Source organism: Uloborus diversus, chromosome 7 (assembly GCF_026930045.1).
Source record: "Uloborus diversus isolate 005 chromosome 7, Udiv.v.3.1, whole genome shotgun sequence".
NCBI lineage: Eukaryota > Metazoa > Arthropoda > Arachnida > Araneae > Uloboridae > Uloborus > Uloborus diversus.
Genome location: NC_072737.1, coordinates 127,686,149 through 127,705,332, shown reverse-complemented (window position 1 = coordinate 127,705,332; position 19,184 = coordinate 127,686,149). Strand labels below are relative to the sequence as shown.

Genomic DNA, 19,184 nt, shown 5'->3' with positions numbered 1-19,184 from the left:
ATTTTCCAGGTTTTTTAGTGTGTTATAATAAAACGTGTAACATCGATCCAAATAACCAGAAATAATATTGCACACTCACGGAATGTTATAACAACGACCGACGGAGTTTAAAGTTAAAAAACTGCTTTGAAAACAAATGATGATACACACATGAGAAATTTTTGAGTTCCTGACCTTTTAACAAGAAAGTGCACGTGAGCGAAGAATCATAAATCTCTTTAATGGAATGAATAATCCAACATGAAAATTTCCCCACAACAAAATGAATTCCATTAAACCGGAACTATCATCGTTAATGAGCCACTGGCTCCAGTTCGGACAAACAACATTGTGCAGAAGAAATGATTAATAATAGCATTATTCTTTTTGGGAGAAGTATCTTACTTTAATGCCCCTTTCATTAATATTAGATTAAATAAATCTTTTCTAAGTACTAATTTTCAATTTCATTCCGACCATACCTTTATGCTGTCTTCATTCATTTTCAATTAACTGTCGAGTACTTAGTTTCCTTCCATTAAGCAGTAGAATGTTGGAACATAATTTTTTCACAAAAATATTTTCTTTATCATATTTCTCGAGATTCATTCAATGTTACATTGGAACAATTAAAAGTATGGAAAAAAAACCAAAGCAGTTTAAGTTCACCAGTTTTAGGGATAATGTAAAGGTACGATTAGCTGTGTAATCAGTTTGTGTTCATTTCCCTGTGGCAAGGAAAATTAATGGAATATACTGAAACAAAACAGTTTAAAATTATAAGAGTTTTATATTATTTTAAATAATTGTTTTCATTTTACATTTTAAAAAATATTGTAACTGTTTAAAAGATTTGTGCAAAAAAATTTAACATCTAAAACAATTGAGAGAGAAAAAAAAATCCATGTTTATGTATGGAAAAACAGGCTCGTTTAAGTCTTTAGGAATGCTTTTGTATTCGGAAAAACTTTGGTCTTTCTTTGCCAATGTAAGGCTGCTCGTGTTTTTTGCGGTTTACAGGAGAATAAAAGAAATATTCCTAGGTAAAAAAAAATTGCCCGTAGTTTTACATTACAAAGTGATTAAATCAGTATCGATGTTTTATTGAAGCCAATAAGTAAATTTCTAATTTCTGAAAACTTAGTGAACAGTTTGCTCCAGTAGCGGAAAGAAAAAAGAAAGAAAGGAATGGCTAACTAGAAGGTCCCCCCCAAAAGAATGATACAAAAAATATGCAAATGTAGGTAGAGGTAAAAAGTAAAGGATTTACCTTTGTGTGATCTCGAATAGGGAGATTCACCGGTAGTTGACCATGTAGTGGAAATTTCTACAAGTTCTATTTAATTTCACAAGAAAAAAAACTGGAAAAAAAATTGAAAATTTTTCTATGTGTCTATAAAACTATCGGGATCAACGGTTACTAATCATTTTTCTGTTTTACTTACTATTTTTCAAGTTATTTCGAATAGAAGTCAAAAAGGGAGATTTCGCCAATAGTTGACTACTCACTTCCAGTAGTTGACCAGCGTTTGCCAGTAGTTGACCACTTTTTAAACAATGTAAAATCTGAAATCGACATTATTAAAATCGGACCGGATGCATGCCTGTATGTACTTATGCTCCCTTAAAGGTCGCCCCTTATTGGTTGTTATGTGGATGACGTCATCATAGATGTCACGTGGCTGTGATGATGGTTACACGACAGTGATGACTAATAGGTTAAAATGTCGTGAAAACTTCGTGACATTTGGCGCCAAAACTAAGTCACCAAAAATGGCGCCAACTTTATCCAAGTCTATAGACTCAAACGCATATGATGTCATTGATATATGAGACGCCGAAGACACTACAGGCGGAGAATCTAGCCACCCTAGATCGCTCGTATATGCTTAAATATTTACTAAAAATAATGCATTGATATTATGAGTGATCATAAGTGAGTGATATTATGCGTGTTAGTACAGTAAACTCCCAATTATCTGCAGAATAGGGTGACATGGTAACCGCGGATAAGTGAATTTCGCGGATAATCCGCAAAATAAATTAAAAGCTATAATAGCTAAAAAATTCAACACTCGCACATACTTATAAACTCTGTCAGCGATGACATATTAAATAAAAAAAACGTCACATTTAGCAATTTCTCGCCAAATTTGGAGCCTAAAATAAGTTGCCAAAAATGATGCCAACTTAGCGATATCTCTTTAATTTCTCGCTAAGTCCTAGCAGCCACTCCAAGCAAATATGACGTCACCATCATGTAAGTCGCCGTAGGACCCGAACGTTACCGTCGACCCGAATATAGTAAGCATAGTTTCCAGAATAATGCCTAATTTCCCTATATACGGAGCTCTAGCGACCTATTCGCTGAATCTATCGATCCAAAATTTTAGATACGGTTATTTGAAGGAATGCGTTTGAGATCGATGATTTTAAACAACTTAGTGACATCATGGCTGCGGTTACAGTGATAGTATCTCAAAATTTTCAAATGACAACACCGACTTTTTCCTTGCGCAAATTGATCAGTGTATTGATGAGCCAGAAATGGCATTAGATCAAACGACATGTGACAAAAATTATTTGTTCGAAAATTTAAGCACCGACTGAAGAAACACACCTTCCACTCTGCATTTCAAAGATTATTTCCTCAGGCTTTGCACATGGTGTTTAGTGGTTGGTGCTACTACTACTGTCTTACCCTGTGAGTTATGCAAAATGCTTCTCTTTTATACTGTCATTAGATGTCACAGGCCACTCGTTACAACGCAATTTGGTTTTTAAAAATTTTAGGTTTTTTAATACGCGGATAAATTTGCACAAGAAAAATGTGGGTGTTGATATTCGAAATTTCCGAAATTAGTTTACTCTAACCGAATATGGGTTAGTATTACCTTGTTTAAAATTTTTGAATTAGGAGAACATCTGCTCAAATAACAGTATCACAAATTTTGGTTCAGCGGACAGGCGACTAGTCAGTTACTTGCAAAAATACTTTTTTATTTTGAATGAAAGTAGCATTATATTTTATCTTAAGCTAAAAAATGTTTGTAATCACTTTGGTTTCAAGAAAAAACCTTTAAAACCAACATAAGTGCATTACTTGCCCGTTCTGGTCAACATATGGCATTAATTGCATTTTAAACAACCAGTAGTTAATCATCCATCAATCCCAGCATAAATGATTAGTAAATTGAAGCATTTTTTTATTTACTTAGTATAAACATGAATGATCAGCATACAGTGGCTCCTAAAAAAGTGTTCGTACGCCTATGACTTTCATTGAAATTGGACCCTATCCATTGGTTAGAATTACTATTTCGGAAGAGGTATTTAATTATAAGATGTATGATCAACTTTCAACAAAACTACATGAATTTTTTTTTTAATATTAATTTTTTTTAAATCAAAAACAAAAAGTGTCGGAAATTTTATCTCACAAAAGTCTTCACACATTTTAAAAAATGTCTATATATTATTGAATAATCTAAATTTTTTTAAAGTTATTATTTAGTATAATATCGTGCAGTATCAACAACATCTTTTATAAACGTCTGGGAATAGATTTGATTCTTTTTTTTTCTTTTTTTTTTGCTTAATTTCTGAGTAAGTGCTCAGTTATATTTTCGTTTCAAAGCCGTATTTTCGTAATCTAGCCTCTAGATATCTCTAAATATGTTACATTAAAATCAAATCTGGATATTTTCTAAAGGTTAGGACACTTTTTGAGGCACTAGAGGTAAATATTGAAAATCGTTGACTTCTTATCGTTATCTTGATAAAAAACAAAGTTCTTTCCGATAGCCAAATTTTCGGCTACTTTTGGGTTTTAAAATATTTAAATGAACAGCATGATTCATTATTTCATTAACAAATTCCGAACTGCCAAGTCCTGATTCTCATATGCACCCTCACACAAAAACACCTTCACCGTCCTGATTAACTTGTCCAACTAAGTTCTTAAGATTTAAGTTCCTAATTTTTTCTTCTATTTACACTTATACAACAATTTAACCAAAAATGTTAAAACCATTTTTATCTGTAAGTATGACGTAATTCCAAAACGTTTTGAGTTTATTTATTATTGATTTTGTGACGAAAAGTGTAAGCTTTCTGTTTTTCGCACTGCCAAGAAAATTTCTGCGGAAAGAGGTCCCATTTAATCCAGCTAATCAGAGAACTTGGCGAACAATTTTAGGTGAAAAGAAATGTAAAGTTTCATTTAACTCTGCAGAAACTTTTACAACGCTCAAATGTGTATTTTTCATAAATTTTTTAACTAAATCTTCGATCACGCTTTGTCAAAATTGCCGATGGACCTTTTCTTATCTTGTTTTCGGACTGATTCTTTTCTTTAAAGCATTTTACCAAGCACTTTACTGTAGAATGTAATAAATTGACTAATTTAGAGACATTTCAAACCAATTTACCGCTACTGTGAAGAAAAAATTCAAATTTCGAATGGTGTTTGTGGTTTTTTACGAATACCAGCATTTAAAAGTAATATAAGCACAATAATAAGGAAAAAATAAACAAAAAATTAAAGCCAAATGATTTTTGAGGTTCAAAACAATACAAAAATAATAAAAAACGGCATATGATAATTTTAATCATAGATTTATCCGAAAATATTTGAGTGTGCGATGTCTTTTGTAGCGTATTATTTCTCTGTCTCTCCATTTTTTGATCCATTTCAAAAAAAAGATCCGTCAATATTTTGAAAAAACTACAGGGTTTTCTTTCGAATGACATAGGAATGAAGTGAAAAAATATTAGACTTCATATTCGAATTCAGTTTCGCGTTATTTTGGTTTTACTAAAAATTTTCAAAGTGTACGAACACTTTTGCGAGCCACTGTATATCAGTAAATAAACCTGAAGAATAAAATTCAACGTCGAGGAATACGATTAAAGATTTTATCTCATGACAATTCTCACTAGTAAGAAAAGTGATTGCCTTGAAATTTTTTATATATTTTTGTAATTGCACCATCCTAACCTCCAGTAAAAACTTTAGTTACAACTATAAATTATAAGGGAAACACTTCATGGGATGCTATAAATTAGTTCCAGCAATCAGATTAAAAACATCTACTTATTTATTCTGGTTTTGTACATGTTAGTGCTCGAGTGGTCAACTACTGGCAGTTAGTCAACCACTGGCGAAACACCCTACCAAGAAAAATTGCATAAATTCATTTTTACTGCTTTGTGTAATTCAAATGTTTTAGATTTTGAGTTAAAATATTATTTACGCTCAATATTATAATACAGAAAGTTTTACCTGACCAATTTATAAGCAAAAAAATCGCAAAACCTGCCAATCCGTGTTTAAAAAGTGTTAGAAATTCTTTTATATCTTATAATTTTAATATGCTCTCCTGCAGGGACACATGTGAACAAATGAAGCTTTTTTTAAAAAATATCTTAAGGATTTTTTTTTAATTAAAAAAAAATCCGTTAAACAAAGAAAAGACTATTTAATCATTACGGCACTTTTTCTCCGAAAAGTAGGTAATATTTTTACTTCCTTTTACAAAAATGGAAGTATTGTATTCGCGAAAAAATTTTCACTCAAAAATCGACCTTAATTTCCCTTTTACTCACCCCTGAATGATTATTGAGTTTTTCTTTCGACTCGACCAGACGTGGATAAGTGCCTCAGAACGTATAGCCACGCGAAATATCCGTAATGACGATTCCCGAGTTAATTACAACGAATTTTCTCGTGACGTCTGTATGCACGTATATATGTATGTGCGTATGTTTGTCGCATAACTCAAGAACGGTATGTCCTAGAAAGTTGAAATCTCGTACGTAGACTCCTAGTGGAGTCTAATTGTGCCTCTTCTCTTTTGGTTGCAATCGGGCGCTTCTAAAGGGGGCTTTTGCCCCTTTTTGGGGGGATATCATTGTTAATTTCGATGCAAACTCAAGTGGTGTTATAATTTGGCGGACACTTGGCGATATATCGTCATTCTTTTAGTCGCCAAGTTTTGCTGCGAACTTGGCGACAAATTTGGCGATTTTTTATGTGATTTCAATTTGGCTACTGTTTGTGATATTTAGAGAGTAAACTATTGAATCACATTAAAATTGACAGTAATGGGGAAATGACATTAAATTGGGGTAAAAGGAAGTCATGTGATGCACACATCAGCTTGTTTTTAAAATAAAGACATGAAGAAAAAAGTTCATAATTGAGGTAGTGAGAATCAAAAGGATTAAGTGGACATTTTGAAGTTTTGAGAAGAAAAACGCGTTCAAGGGTCCTAGATATGCTTTCGTTGATTTTTTTTTTTTTTATTTTTTTTTTTTATAAATCATGCTGCATAATAGCACCTACCAGGTTTACTAGTACCATCTCTTGCCCCAAGACAGAGGAGAGGTTCACTCCAAATTTTCATTTTTGTCACCTACATCCCTTTGCTTCTAACTGCCTCGTTGCCCTTCCTTTGCCGAAATATTATTGTTTCTTTACATTAATTAATGGGCATTGACTAATATACTTCTATGGGTGGGGTTAAAAACTTATGTGCCACTAGTATCTCATTGCAAATACTTTTAGTTTACAATTGTTCATTGAAAACTTTCGTTAAATTTACGCTATGTAGTTATGCAGAAGAAAATTGTCAACTCTAATGAAGAATAAATGAAATTTTATTATGATATGTACTGATGTGGTGTTTTGTTGTGAAAATGCCAGCTATATTCAATATAACTCTTTGAGCATAGCTCTTAAAAGTGGACGAAATGAATAAATACTTGCGAATAGAATGTATTTTCCTCTAACAGTCTAATGACTTACAATTAAGCTATACAATGAAAAAATGATAATAAGTGATACCTTTTTTACACCTATATCCGTCAACTTCCAGATTGTCTAATTATTAATGAAGCAAAATGAGGTTATCTCAAAGTTGAAGTGAATAAAGGTTTCCGTTTTTTTTATTAGTTAACTTCCAGATCGTTTAATTATTCATGAACTAAAAGGAGGTTTTTTTAAAGTAGAAGTAAATTAAGGGTTTCGCTTCTTTTCTTACTTGACTTCTTGGTTGTTAAAATATTCATGGATCAAAATGAAGTGCGCCAATATAGCAGTGAATTAAATCTTCGATTATTTTTTCGCTTGGCTTCCATTTTGCCCTTTATACGGTCGTAAACCAAAATGAAATTCATCGATGTATATATAGGTAAAGGGTTCCATATTTTCCCCCATTTGGCTTCCAGATTGCTAAATTATTCATGAATTAAAAGAGCGCTTCTCAAAGTAGAACTTAACTAAGCGTTCCATTTGGTTTGTCACTTGACTACCAGATCGTTAAAATAATCATGAACCAAAATAAAATTCGTTGATGTAGAAGTGAGTTTAGGGTTTCGATTCTTTTGTCACCTGACTTAAAGATCATCGTCAAAATGCTGGAGAAGTAAAATGAAATTCCTTACGGTAGATGTGAATCAACGGTTTCGTTTCTTTTTCCAGTGGATGCTAAAAGGTTCTTGAACAAAAATAAAACTCCTCAAGGTAAAAGTGAGTTAAGGGTTCAGTTTGTTTTTTTCACTTGATTTCCAGGTCGTAAAAATAATAATTAACCAAAATAAAATTCGTTGATGTAGAAGGGAATTTAGAGTTTCGATTCTTTTATTCACCTGCCGAAAAGATCATCGTCAAAATAATGAAGAAGTAAAATGAAATTCCTTAAGGTGGATGTAAATCAACGGTTTCGTTTTTTTTTCTTCCAGTGGATACTAAAATGTTCATGAAAGAAAATGAAGCTCCTCAAGGTCGAAGTGAATTAAGGGTTCCTTATTTTAAGTTGATGTTGAATTCCCTCCCCCTTCTCCACTGATTATTTATTTACTTAATTTCATGATTGTTAAAACATTTATGAGCCGAAATGAAGAGCGTCAATTTGTGGAAGTCTATTAAGTGTTACGATTATTTTTCTCACTTAACTAGCAGATCGTCGTTATAATGATCATGAGCCATTGTAAACAGGGCCGATCCCAGAAGGTGTGCAGAGTATGCACCGCACAAGGGCGGCCAAAGCAAGGGGCGGCCGCAGGTCGTATCATATAGTTCTTTTAATCAAGCAAAATTCCTCAAGAATTTCTCGCAAGCTTACATAATAAGTCGAATAAATATGTAGAATTTGAAATGTTCAATTATCAAAGTAAGTGCTAATTTTCAAACAGCATAGCATATTAAGAAAAATGGAATGTTAGAGCACATTGTGTTGCTCCATTACCCATTAATATCAACTCTTTACCCACATGCTTCATTTGGTTGCAAAATTTGTGACAGAACTGGTAATCAGCCATGGATACAGGGGATGAGCAATGACGGAAATCCCCCCCCCCCCGAAGCATGAAAGGTTGCCTTCTAAGGGCCACTAATGCTCATCCCCAGTTTCCCAAGCTTTTATTGACCCTTAACAATAAAGACATATTTTATGTAAAAAAAAAAAAAAAAAAACTATGCTGATAGGATACTCTCGCAAGTATTTCAAACAACAAATTCTGTGTTCAGCAGTCGTGGATGCGTGGAAACTGGAGAGACAATGGAAAATTGCGACTCCCCTGAGAGTCAAACATATATAATCAACGAACTAAAATTTTTAATTTTCCCCCTTTACAGCAATTTTTTCTAATTAAAATCACAAATGAACTGCTCGGTTTCAGATCAGGTAGGAGGACAGGGCCCTTGTCCCGGGTTACAAATTTTAAGTGTAGCTCCAAAACGAAGATCCAAAAGGATGCCTTGACGGGACTAAAGAAGGCTTCAAACTTGCGTTTTTAGGACTTCAACTCCGGAAAGTTACGCTTGTTGAACCACCGATTTTAAGGATCCAATTATTCACCCTTTCTACCTTAATGTAATCAAACATAACCTAAAAAGGATGGCTTTTCTGGGGACAGCCCTTTCTAACGTCATAAAAAATTGCTCAATGGTATTTTTCGAATTTCTTTTTTGGAATTTTTGCGGTAGATGGCTCTGAAATTCATTCCCTAAGATTTCTATCAAAGATGGTCTGAATTAGCGTCTCTAGAGAGGACCCCAATCCTACCCCCCCCCCTCTCACTTAACGTATTCAAAAACAAACTAAAATTGCGTTTTTCAATCATCAGTTTCGAAGAACTTTGGGGGAAATACCGCGGATCCCCCTTTTCTCCAACGTAATCACTATTAGTGATGTTCCGGATATCCGTATCCGTATCCACGGATATCCGAGGGAAAATAAAGATCTGTATCCGTATCCGTTACTTTTTAGACGGATCTTAAACGGATCTTTTCTATTCTAAAAATTCTTAAATATTTGAATAAAAGACTTAAATTCCGTTTAAATTAGGTTTTATTCCCCACATAAATTATAAGGTATCGTTTCAGAAACCAATTAGTACCCTCTTTCGTGAAAAGGAAGGGGTAATAAGTTTTAAAAGTGTGTTATCTGTGTGTCAATTTGTGGCATCGTAGCTCTTAAACAGGTAAACCGATTTGGATAGTTCTTTTTTTCGTTCAAAAACTGACTTTATCGAAAGTGTTTTTAGCTTGTCCTCGATTTTGTAGAACTTTAATTACCGGAGATATTAATTAAAAACTGACTTAACGTTTTTCACAATTAGGGTAGTAAAAACTTACCCGTTCGTTAAAAATGTTGGCCCTAATTGAAAGAACGAAGTTTTCTGTGTTTGATATTAGTTTGGAACTTCCAAGTTATGCAGTAGGAACTACTATAATCTTGCTAAGTAAATTTTAAATACAATTCTAAGCCTTTATACGCGCGATTGGTAGCGATTTCATAGGCGGAAGATAAGAAGGAAAATCTCAATGATTTAAAATTTCTATCTGCTGTCAGTTCATATTAGTTAACAATGTGTGTTCTGACCCGCGAAATTCATCTTCATATGAGGTTCTTTTTTATAATTAAACTAATTTAATATTAGTTTTGTTATTGATTTGGGGTTTCTGTTATCATTCATTTTGGTTTTTCTTGGCATCCTTCAAAAACAGTGAGCCTAAATACTCTATTTACTGTTTGTAAAGGTGTTCCTGGCTCTGTTATATCGTCGGTCGGAGTAAGTTGGGTTTAATATGGAGCAGCACTGCATTTATGCTGAAATAAAATGCGAAAAATTATTTCTAGCCTATCTAGTAGCAGCTTTACCACTCTTGCTCCTGTATCCTACATCCACCTAGCAAGCTAGAAATAATTTTTCACATTCCATTTAAGCATTAATGCAGCGCTGATCCATTCCTTCCAGCTCTCTCTCAATTTTTACGGAGATTTCTTTAAAGAGTAAATCATAGTTTTGATTATATTTTTGCCGCAGTTGAAATTTTTTGAAGAAACTGCCATTATTCTGACGGGAATACCTTCCGTAACAAATTTTATGCTTGGATAATTGAATTGCGCAAAAAAAAAATTGAGATCCGTATCCGTATCCGCGGATCTTGACACTAATGATCCGGATCCGAATCCGTATCCGCGGATCTACTTTTTTAACGATCCGGCACATCACTAATCACTACAGCTCAAACTTTCGTTTTTAGGTAGTTCCGTGAAGCCACCAAACCCTTCCTGCCTAAACTAGCTTGAAATTGACTTCAGTTTCAAAAAACTGTTCTTGAGGGCACACCGAATCCCCAACCGCTCTTTGTCCCATCGTTATCAAACAATGCCTAAAATACGATTTTGGGACTTCCATTTCTAAAAAATTCCGGATGGCTTACGTAAATTTTCACGGTGCTTGGGCATCTGACATCCCCCATCAATCGGACACAAGTCTTTAGTTGTATTTTTCAGATATTAATATCGAAAAATATTCAGAAAGATCCGCTGTAGCTTCTCGGTTTCCTTAACGTCACCAAAGATAGTACAAAATTGCGCTCTTTAGAGCCCCAAAACCCTTCCTTCACAAAAATAGCCTAAAATTGATTTTAATTCCGAAAAATATTTCTCTCAGTACGGAATATTTTTCCCATTTCCCCTATCGTGTCCAAATCTAGCGAAAAATGTGTTTTTGAAACAATAGTGCCGATAAATTACCAGAGGAAAGACGCCAGACCCCCTACCGTCACCAAAGACAACCTAAATTTGAGTTTTAAACTTCAATTTTAAAAACTTTCGATAGGAGACGACCGAATCTCCCTCCCTCCAGCAACGTCAACAAAGATAACCCAAAATTGCATGTTTAAAACTTCCGTTTCAGAAAATTTTCTGGAAGAGCACCGATCCTTTCTAAATTAAGGTCACAAAAAATAGTTGCAATTTAACATCAATTTTGAAAGAATTTTAGGAAAGAACTCCAACATTACTTTCCCCTCGAGTCTCGAAAAAATTCCTAAAATTGCAATTTTTGACGTTAATATTGAAAATTTCTCCATGGATCTTGAATGTTCCCGACTCTTTTGTCCTTGCAACCAAACACAACCAAAGATTAATTATAGCTATTTTTCATACGTCAACTTCGAATATTTTTGGGGGGCGATCCTCCCCCCCCCGTTTCTTCCTCCTCCGTCTTTCCTCTGATGTCACCAAAGACAGACTATAAAATGTGTTTTTACGACTAGTAAATTTTTTGTACCTATTACTTTCTTGAAAGATATAAATTGTACCTAAGGAGTTTTTTCTAACTTTTTACATAAATTCAACCTTCTTCAGTTTTTTTTTTTTAAATTTATTTTTTAACTAGAACTTGATACAGAAATTTGAAGCAAGATTTATAAGGGGGTCAAAACATGCAAATTGCTCTTCAGGGGCGGCACATTAGATCTTTGCACACGGGCGGTCGACACCCCAGGATCGGCCCTGATTGTAAAGTTTATCATAGTAGAAAGTCAAGGTTTCCTTTTTTTTCTAGATTGTCTTCAGATCGTTAATAAATTATTCGTGAACTGAAAAGCTGTTTCTCAAAGTATAAGTGAATTGAAGGGGTTCCGTTTCTTTTTATACTTTACTTCCTGATCGTTAAAATATTCTTGAACCAAAATGAAGTTCGTCAACGACAAAGTGAATTAAGGGTTTCAATTCCTTGCTCAACAGACTTAGAGATCGTCATTAAAATGTTCACAAACCAAAATGAAATTATTATTTGAGATAGAAGTGAATTAGGGGTTCCGCTTCTTTTCCATTTGTCGCTAATATGTTCAGAAATGAATTTAATTAAGTCGGAAGTGAATATAGGGTTCCTTTTATTTATTTATTTATTTATTTATATTCATTTATTATTATTATTATTATTTTCTTTTTTGAAGTTGAAATGTTCATGAGCCATAATGAGGCCGCAAAATTTAGGGTTATTAATTAATTCCAGAGTAGCGTTTCTCCATCTTCTTTGACCCTCGGGCAGGCAGTAACTTTTGAAAAAAAAACTGTGATGCTTTTTCTTTTTCTTTCTTTTTTTCTTTTCTCGAAAAAAAAGATAGAAAAAACTCTGAATTTAAAGATCGTTAAAAACAGATTTTTTTTTTACTAACCAGTAAGATTTTGTTCCCCGTTTTTCTATTTTTTTAGTTTTTAATAAAAAAATTAAAAAAAAAAAAACAGAGTTCAACTGCCCTAAAAACCCAAAAACACTTCTGAAATTTTTTTCAACGATTGAGCTTTTTTTGTTTTTTTTTTTTTTTCATTTTTTCACAGAATAATAATATTAAATGAATAAATATAGATAGAAATTAAACTTTATTTGGTGTTAAAGAAGTTACAAAAAAAGGTTAAGGACCCTAGTTTCCGACTAGGCTGAATTAGGCTCTCGTCGGGCCTGCCTGACCCTCACGCCATAACACAATCCTCATCAGGCAAAAACACTAATCAGCACACATCATCCATTATGCCGACCCTAGCATGAATTTGTATTTTGACCTCTTGAATTCAAATGTTTCACAATTATGATTGTAATAGGAGCCATTTGTATAAACAACAAACCGAAAGAGTGGAATCCTATCGTGAGTGTTAAAACCATACTTTGAATTCAAGATGTCAAAATCCAGTGATGAACTGGATGCTAGTTTTTTTCCCCTTTTCTTTTGAAGATGGATGCTAGTTTTTTTCTCCTTTTCTTTTGAAGAGTGGAATGAATAAAACTGTCATTTCTTTATACACACAAAATATTGAGCCTTGTGTGTGTTTTTTTTTTTTTTTGAAACATATATTTAAACCTAACTGTAGCTTGTAAACCCGCTTGATCCAATTTAAATTTCTTAATTTGTAAAACTCCCTACTGCAAAAGCTCGTGAAATGGGGGATGTAAGTGCCAATTTACAGTGAGGAATATACAATGCGGAATTACAATTTTATTTGAAAATTCCTTTCAGCTTTTTTTTCTTCAACTAGTGTGTTAAGGTACGAAGACGATCATGAATGAAAATTATCTGACTTTTAGTATAATGTATTGGAGTGAGCAGACTGTTTTCGAGCATATAGATTCTTTCTCCATTACTACATTTTATATTTACTGAAAGGGCAGCGTCTGATGGTTGCAACGATAAGTAAAATTATTGTGAACCTTTTTTGTTCTTAGAATAGATTTGATGGAATCATGAATGATTTTCCGTCAAAATATATTTGGTTGTAAATCTTACTACTATTATATATGCGAAAGTTTGTCTGTATTGATGTATGGATGTTTGTTACTCTTTCACGCAAAAACTACTAAACGGATTTTAATGAAACTTTAAAATAATATAGCTTATGCATCAAAATAACACATAGGGTAGTTTTTGTCCCGTTATGGGGGACAAAACCCCCCTTGGGGGGCAATAAAACACAATTTTCGTATAAATTCTGTAATATAGGGATGAAATAATACTTGCACATATCTGCATTATATGTCCATCGAAAGCTCTGATTTTTCTGCTGAAGATGGCACCTGTTCGAAATTTCTAAGTTGAATAAAAAACGAGTTATGAGCTTTTTAGTTCCATGTTCGAAGGCTTTCCTCAACTCAGTACAGTATTTAGAGTATCATCTCAACTCAATGTCGATAGCGACAATTGTTGTATTGTCGACTATCTTTGCTTTTCGTGTCTGTTCAAGGCTTTTCTCAAGTCAAATCTTGAAGTAAGATTTTTGCACAAGATTGGCAAATAATACATGGATTTGGCTGATTATTTTCCATTTTAAGGCAACTTTGAGGCAATTAATGCGTTTTTTTTTTTTTTTTTTTGTGTGTGTGTTGACTGGGTCATTAATCGATCAGCAGGAATCTAGCCAAACTTTTTTTGTGGAATCATTTCAATAGCTAAGGCATTCAATTTTTTCAACTGTCGCTGTTTGTGAAGCTAAAGAGTACGCAATACTGTTTCTCGGTTTTCACCATGTAATCAAATATCGCAATTTCTTTGAAATTTCTTTCTGTAAATTTGTTAACACATAAAAATATTCGCCAACTAAATCAAGCAAATTCATAAACAGCATAAAAACTTCCATTAATTTGTCTTTGAGCACAATTTCAAACAATTGCCAAATTTTTACTATTTATTGGAAACATTTCGGGTAACAACATTTTATAATCACAAGAAGTACTCAGTATTTGGCGACACTATCTCTTCGATGAAAATTAGTAATACACAGTTTTACAAAGTGGGGAGGGGGAGCCTCAATTAAGTTATTACAATACGATTAATGCAAATTTAATAACATTTTAAATCGCAGTAAGGGATTACGGGTGGCTACGTTTTTAAAAAGTTTGTATTTCAGGTAGAGGTTTTAGACTATGTTCGAAAAAAAAAAAAGATAAATCTTTTTAAACAAGTGAAATTTAATTTCATAATTTGGAAATTCCACAAGTTTGTATATGCTTAAGTATCGTTTTTTCGTTTCTGAAAGAGTACTATTTTGTACATCATACTTATTGCCATTTTACTTTTATGGGTTAGGAAGAAGTTCTATTTTTAATCACGTCAAAACGGTGTGTTTTGAGTAGTTTCAGTTACAGCAGAAAACGGATAAAAATAGCAACTGTTTCTCATAATTATTACAGACCCAGGCAACGCCGGGCATTTTTGCTACGTACAATTATCTAGTAACTAAATAAAGTTATTGAATAGAGTCCGCCCCCAAAAACTTTTTTGATAGGAAGAGTTATGATAACGTGTTCGGGACGAGTTTTCAAAAATTTTGGCGCTAGAGCCATTGTTGCAAAAGTTGCATTAAAATGTAAAAACTCCGCCAAATTAATTTTGGTAAAAAGATCATTAAGTACTATGAGGTATTGAAGTTAAAATTAATCCGCCAAATTAGTGAAACAACACCCTTAAATAACATTAAAAATACTATTAAAATGTAAATTAATCCACCAAATTCTTTTTTTATATCCAGTTTTACTAGGCGACTACGTTAGTGAATTGGCGAATTATTTAAAATTTTTATGAAACTTTTCATTTTCTTTTTTCTTTTTTGTGTGCGTATTTTTAAGGGTTAATGATGCTAATTAGGATTTTGTGGAATTAATGCTTCTATTTTAATGGCGACAATGGAGAAAATTGTTCTTTCTTTCTTTCTTTTTTCTTTTCTTTTGTTTTTTTATTATTTTTTTTTATCCTATCGAACCTGCACTGATGAATATTTTTGGAAATAATCATGATTGAGATCATCAAAGACAAATGTTATTTGAAAACGCTGACAGAGACCATTCTAATAGAGACTTTTGGGAATTTTTCTCTTTGCGAAATGAAAAGTTTTTTGTACTATTGTCCTAATTTAAATGGGAACTTAAAAAAAAAACTGTTGTCCTTACTCTAATTTTAATGGTATTTTCACGCTGAACTTTTTGGTATTGTAATCAGGACCGTTTACGTTATTTAGAAACAGTTGATTTCCTTCTGATGGGGATTTTAAAGGTTTGATGTTCTCACTTTAAAGGGACATTATTAGAATCAGGATTTGTAGTGATTGTTGACCCTATTTTGGGACGATATCTCCGGTAAGAAGCTATACATTATACAATAACTTGGATAGCCGGTGTAGCGCTGGATATTATTTGATGGAGATCAGAATTATAAGGAAACTGTTTCACTTTATTTAAGAATAGTTGACCTCACTCGAATTGAATTTTTTGAGAATTACTCAAACTATCTTCTTTAGAATTCCTGAACAGTTTTCGTGATTTATTTTGTGTGATTTTTTGGGTGTTTTCCCAGTTTCGCCGACATTTCATTTACCCCCCTTCCCCCTGATTTTAAGTTTTAATCATACCTTTTGATACATTTAAAGGTGCAGACAATTTGAAATGTCAGCGAAAATGGAGACAAACCATATTTTAGTAACTATTTGACCTCTGCCTGTGTTGACCGTTAACTTAAATTGATTGAAAAAAAAAACTACATCAACGTGAGCGAAGCCGCGGGTTAAAGCTATTATGAAAATATATACGGTTCTGCCTGATCCTACAGCAACACGAACCACACTATTCTTACGCTTCTTTTTGTTTTCCAGGTCTGAGTGGATCTGCCACAGACATGGCCCGTCGGCGGGAGGTGTTCGGTGCCAATATGATCCCCCCAAAACCCCCCAAAACATTCCTACAGTTGGTGTGGGAGGCACTGCAAGACGTGACGCTAATCATCCTTCAAGTGGCGGCGCTTGTCTCCCTGGGGCTCGCCTTCTACGAATCACCGCAAGAAGAAAACGCCGCAGGTTAGTACAAACTTCAGATACTGTGTGGCGCTTGTGTCTTCCAATTTGATCTAGTTACATTTTGATCTAAACGGGATTTGTTCAGCTTTGAAAGGAGAGTCACTCCTTTGAGGTGAGATAATTGGAAAATGAAGAACGGTTTTCAAACGCCTATTTCGAAGCCCTTATTAATTTAAAGGAACTGGGAAAGCTTAAAAAAGTTTCAGTTCCTCACAAATACTTTTCTGTTTTACGTACAGGATTCCACGAGGTGTTAAAAGGAGCAAAATATTATTTTTGAAATCTAGCCGTTGTAAAAGGAAATGTGCTAAAATCCAACATAGTTTTGTTTTTTATTTGATTTTATTAATTTTTTTTCTTCATTTTTTATTTCTTAGCTTTTTTGGAAATCATGAAATATTTTTTGCATGTAATACTTGTAAACTGGGCTCAGTTTCTAGTAGAAAAAGGTGCCAAAGCCTGTATTCATCAGGAGATTTATTCATGGCTTAGTAGTCTGAAATTAGTCCCAGAAACTCCACAAAAAGAAGCTCAACTTCCATGACGTCTTATGCAAACTGCAGCCCTGCTTTAAAGACAATGCTCGTCGTATTTTATCACAGCTCAACGCTTGATAGCACTGCGATGGAACTATTGATGCTACCCATTGACGGATTACATGAAGCATTATCTCATATTTAACGCGCATTAGTTAAATACTAAGCAATTAAATTAACGTGCGTCAGCACTACGATTGCAACGCTTTTGCAAACGATTTTTTTTTTTCAATCATTGCAGTTGCGTTGAAATCAACGTGAATTACACGTTAAATGTTCTCATATATGGCTCTACATTTTAATAACGGAAGCATTGCATTTGGCATAATCAGAGTCGCATTGCAGATCTTCAGTAAAGAACCTTCCCGTGTTATTCAACTTACATTAATACCATAGTAATGATTAAAAATGAACTTCAATGTGCTTATAAAGTAGAACTAATGTATAAATTTTAATTTCTGGGGATACACTGGCTCCATTGTTTTAAATCTTCTTAATATAGTGAAAAATAATGGGGGCACTGAAACCCCAGAAATATAAATATTCATTAATGTTATACTATAAGCACACTTAAGATTATTTTAATTATGTATGTGAATTATGTTGAATAATGCGGGAGGCGCTTTACTGAAGAATTGCTATGCGACTCTTAACTATGTAAAATGCAATGGTTCCAATATATATATATATATATATATATATATATATATATATATATATATATATATATATATATATATATATATATATATATATATATTACGATGTGAAGTTTTGTTCGGGTATGGGGTTCATAGAAGTGAATCCTATGCTCTGGTTTTGTGCTGCAAAATAAGAAAAAATTCTAAAACAAACCCCTAGGAAAAAAAGATCAGTTTTGATCGTTAAATTTGGTTTTTGGTTCGCATATTCGCTTGAGTCTCCCAATTTGCTCCAAATGTTCATGCTTTTGAAGTTTGCCCATCTTTAACTTCTTATAAGAGTAGTAATCTATAATCTTCTATCTATACTAATAATATAAAGCAGTAGAGTTTGTTTGTTTGAACGCGTTAATCTCAGGAACTACTCGTTCAAATTGAAAAATTCTTTTTGTGTTGAATAGTTTATTCATTGAGGAAGGCTATAGGCTATTTAACGTTACGCTATGACTAATAGGAGTAGAGCAGCAATAAAAAATGTTATGAAAACGGGAAAATTATATATTAATAGGCAAGCCGTTTTCTTTTGGTACCGATTTCTTCTCCGTTTGTAAACCGAATTCCTTCATTCTTTTTTTGTTCGGTAGTTATTGCCGAGTTTTAGTGTCATAAATCATTTTTTTTAAATCGAACGCTAATTAATGGAGATATTAATAAAAAACGCATTTTCGTCCTAAATGGCTCTTTCTACGCGAACGGGCGGTCCATTTTTTTTGAACTTGATATGGTTGGAAAGGTGTTTAAAAATACTCCTAACGAAGAAATTGTCAAAACGCGCAAGGTTCAATAACCTAAATTCACTAGAAAAAAAGTTATAAGCGTTTTTTAGTTAGCGAAACTCAAAATTCTAATTTTATCTCTTTTCCATTGTTGAGATTCATTGTTAGAGGAGTGAAAAATTAAATTTTAATTGCTTCTTTAAACCGCTTTTTCTACACGAAAAAGATGGTAGGAAAAATCGTGAAAAATACTTCTAAAAACGTGTTTACCCTCTGTTTATGGCTCAAAAATGGAAACCCGCTCAGATGTCTAGAAAAGGAGCTAGAAGCAATTATAAGTTTGCGTAAATTCATTTTTATTTAATTTTTCACGCGACTTAGCGTGAAGAAATTGTTGTATAATATGTGTTGCGATTTCTCACTTGAGCGTAAGGAAATGAAATTCTTGCATTCGTTTTTATTATTGGTGTTTCTTGGGGAATTACGGATAGTTAAAATCTTTCCATTTTGATTGTATTTGCGACTTAATTTTTAATTTTGTTTACATATTGTCGCAAGTAGAGTTTGTTCATTTGATCGATGGAAATTTTTATGTTTCTAACTGAAAAGGTCATG

General features: G+C 33.2%; 1 protein-coding gene across 1 annotated transcript in view; it reads left to right on the top strand.

Moving 5' to 3' along the window:
• The window catches only part of LOC129226494 (plasma membrane calcium-transporting ATPase 2-like), a 272,244-nt gene that overhangs the window by 133,998 nt on the left and 119,062 nt on the right, over nucleotides 1–19,184 (top strand). The window contains 1 exon segment of the mRNA XM_054861105.1: nucleotides 16,416–16,616. Within this exon segment, the coding sequence (XP_054717080.1) occupies nucleotides 16,416–16,616 (201 nt within the window).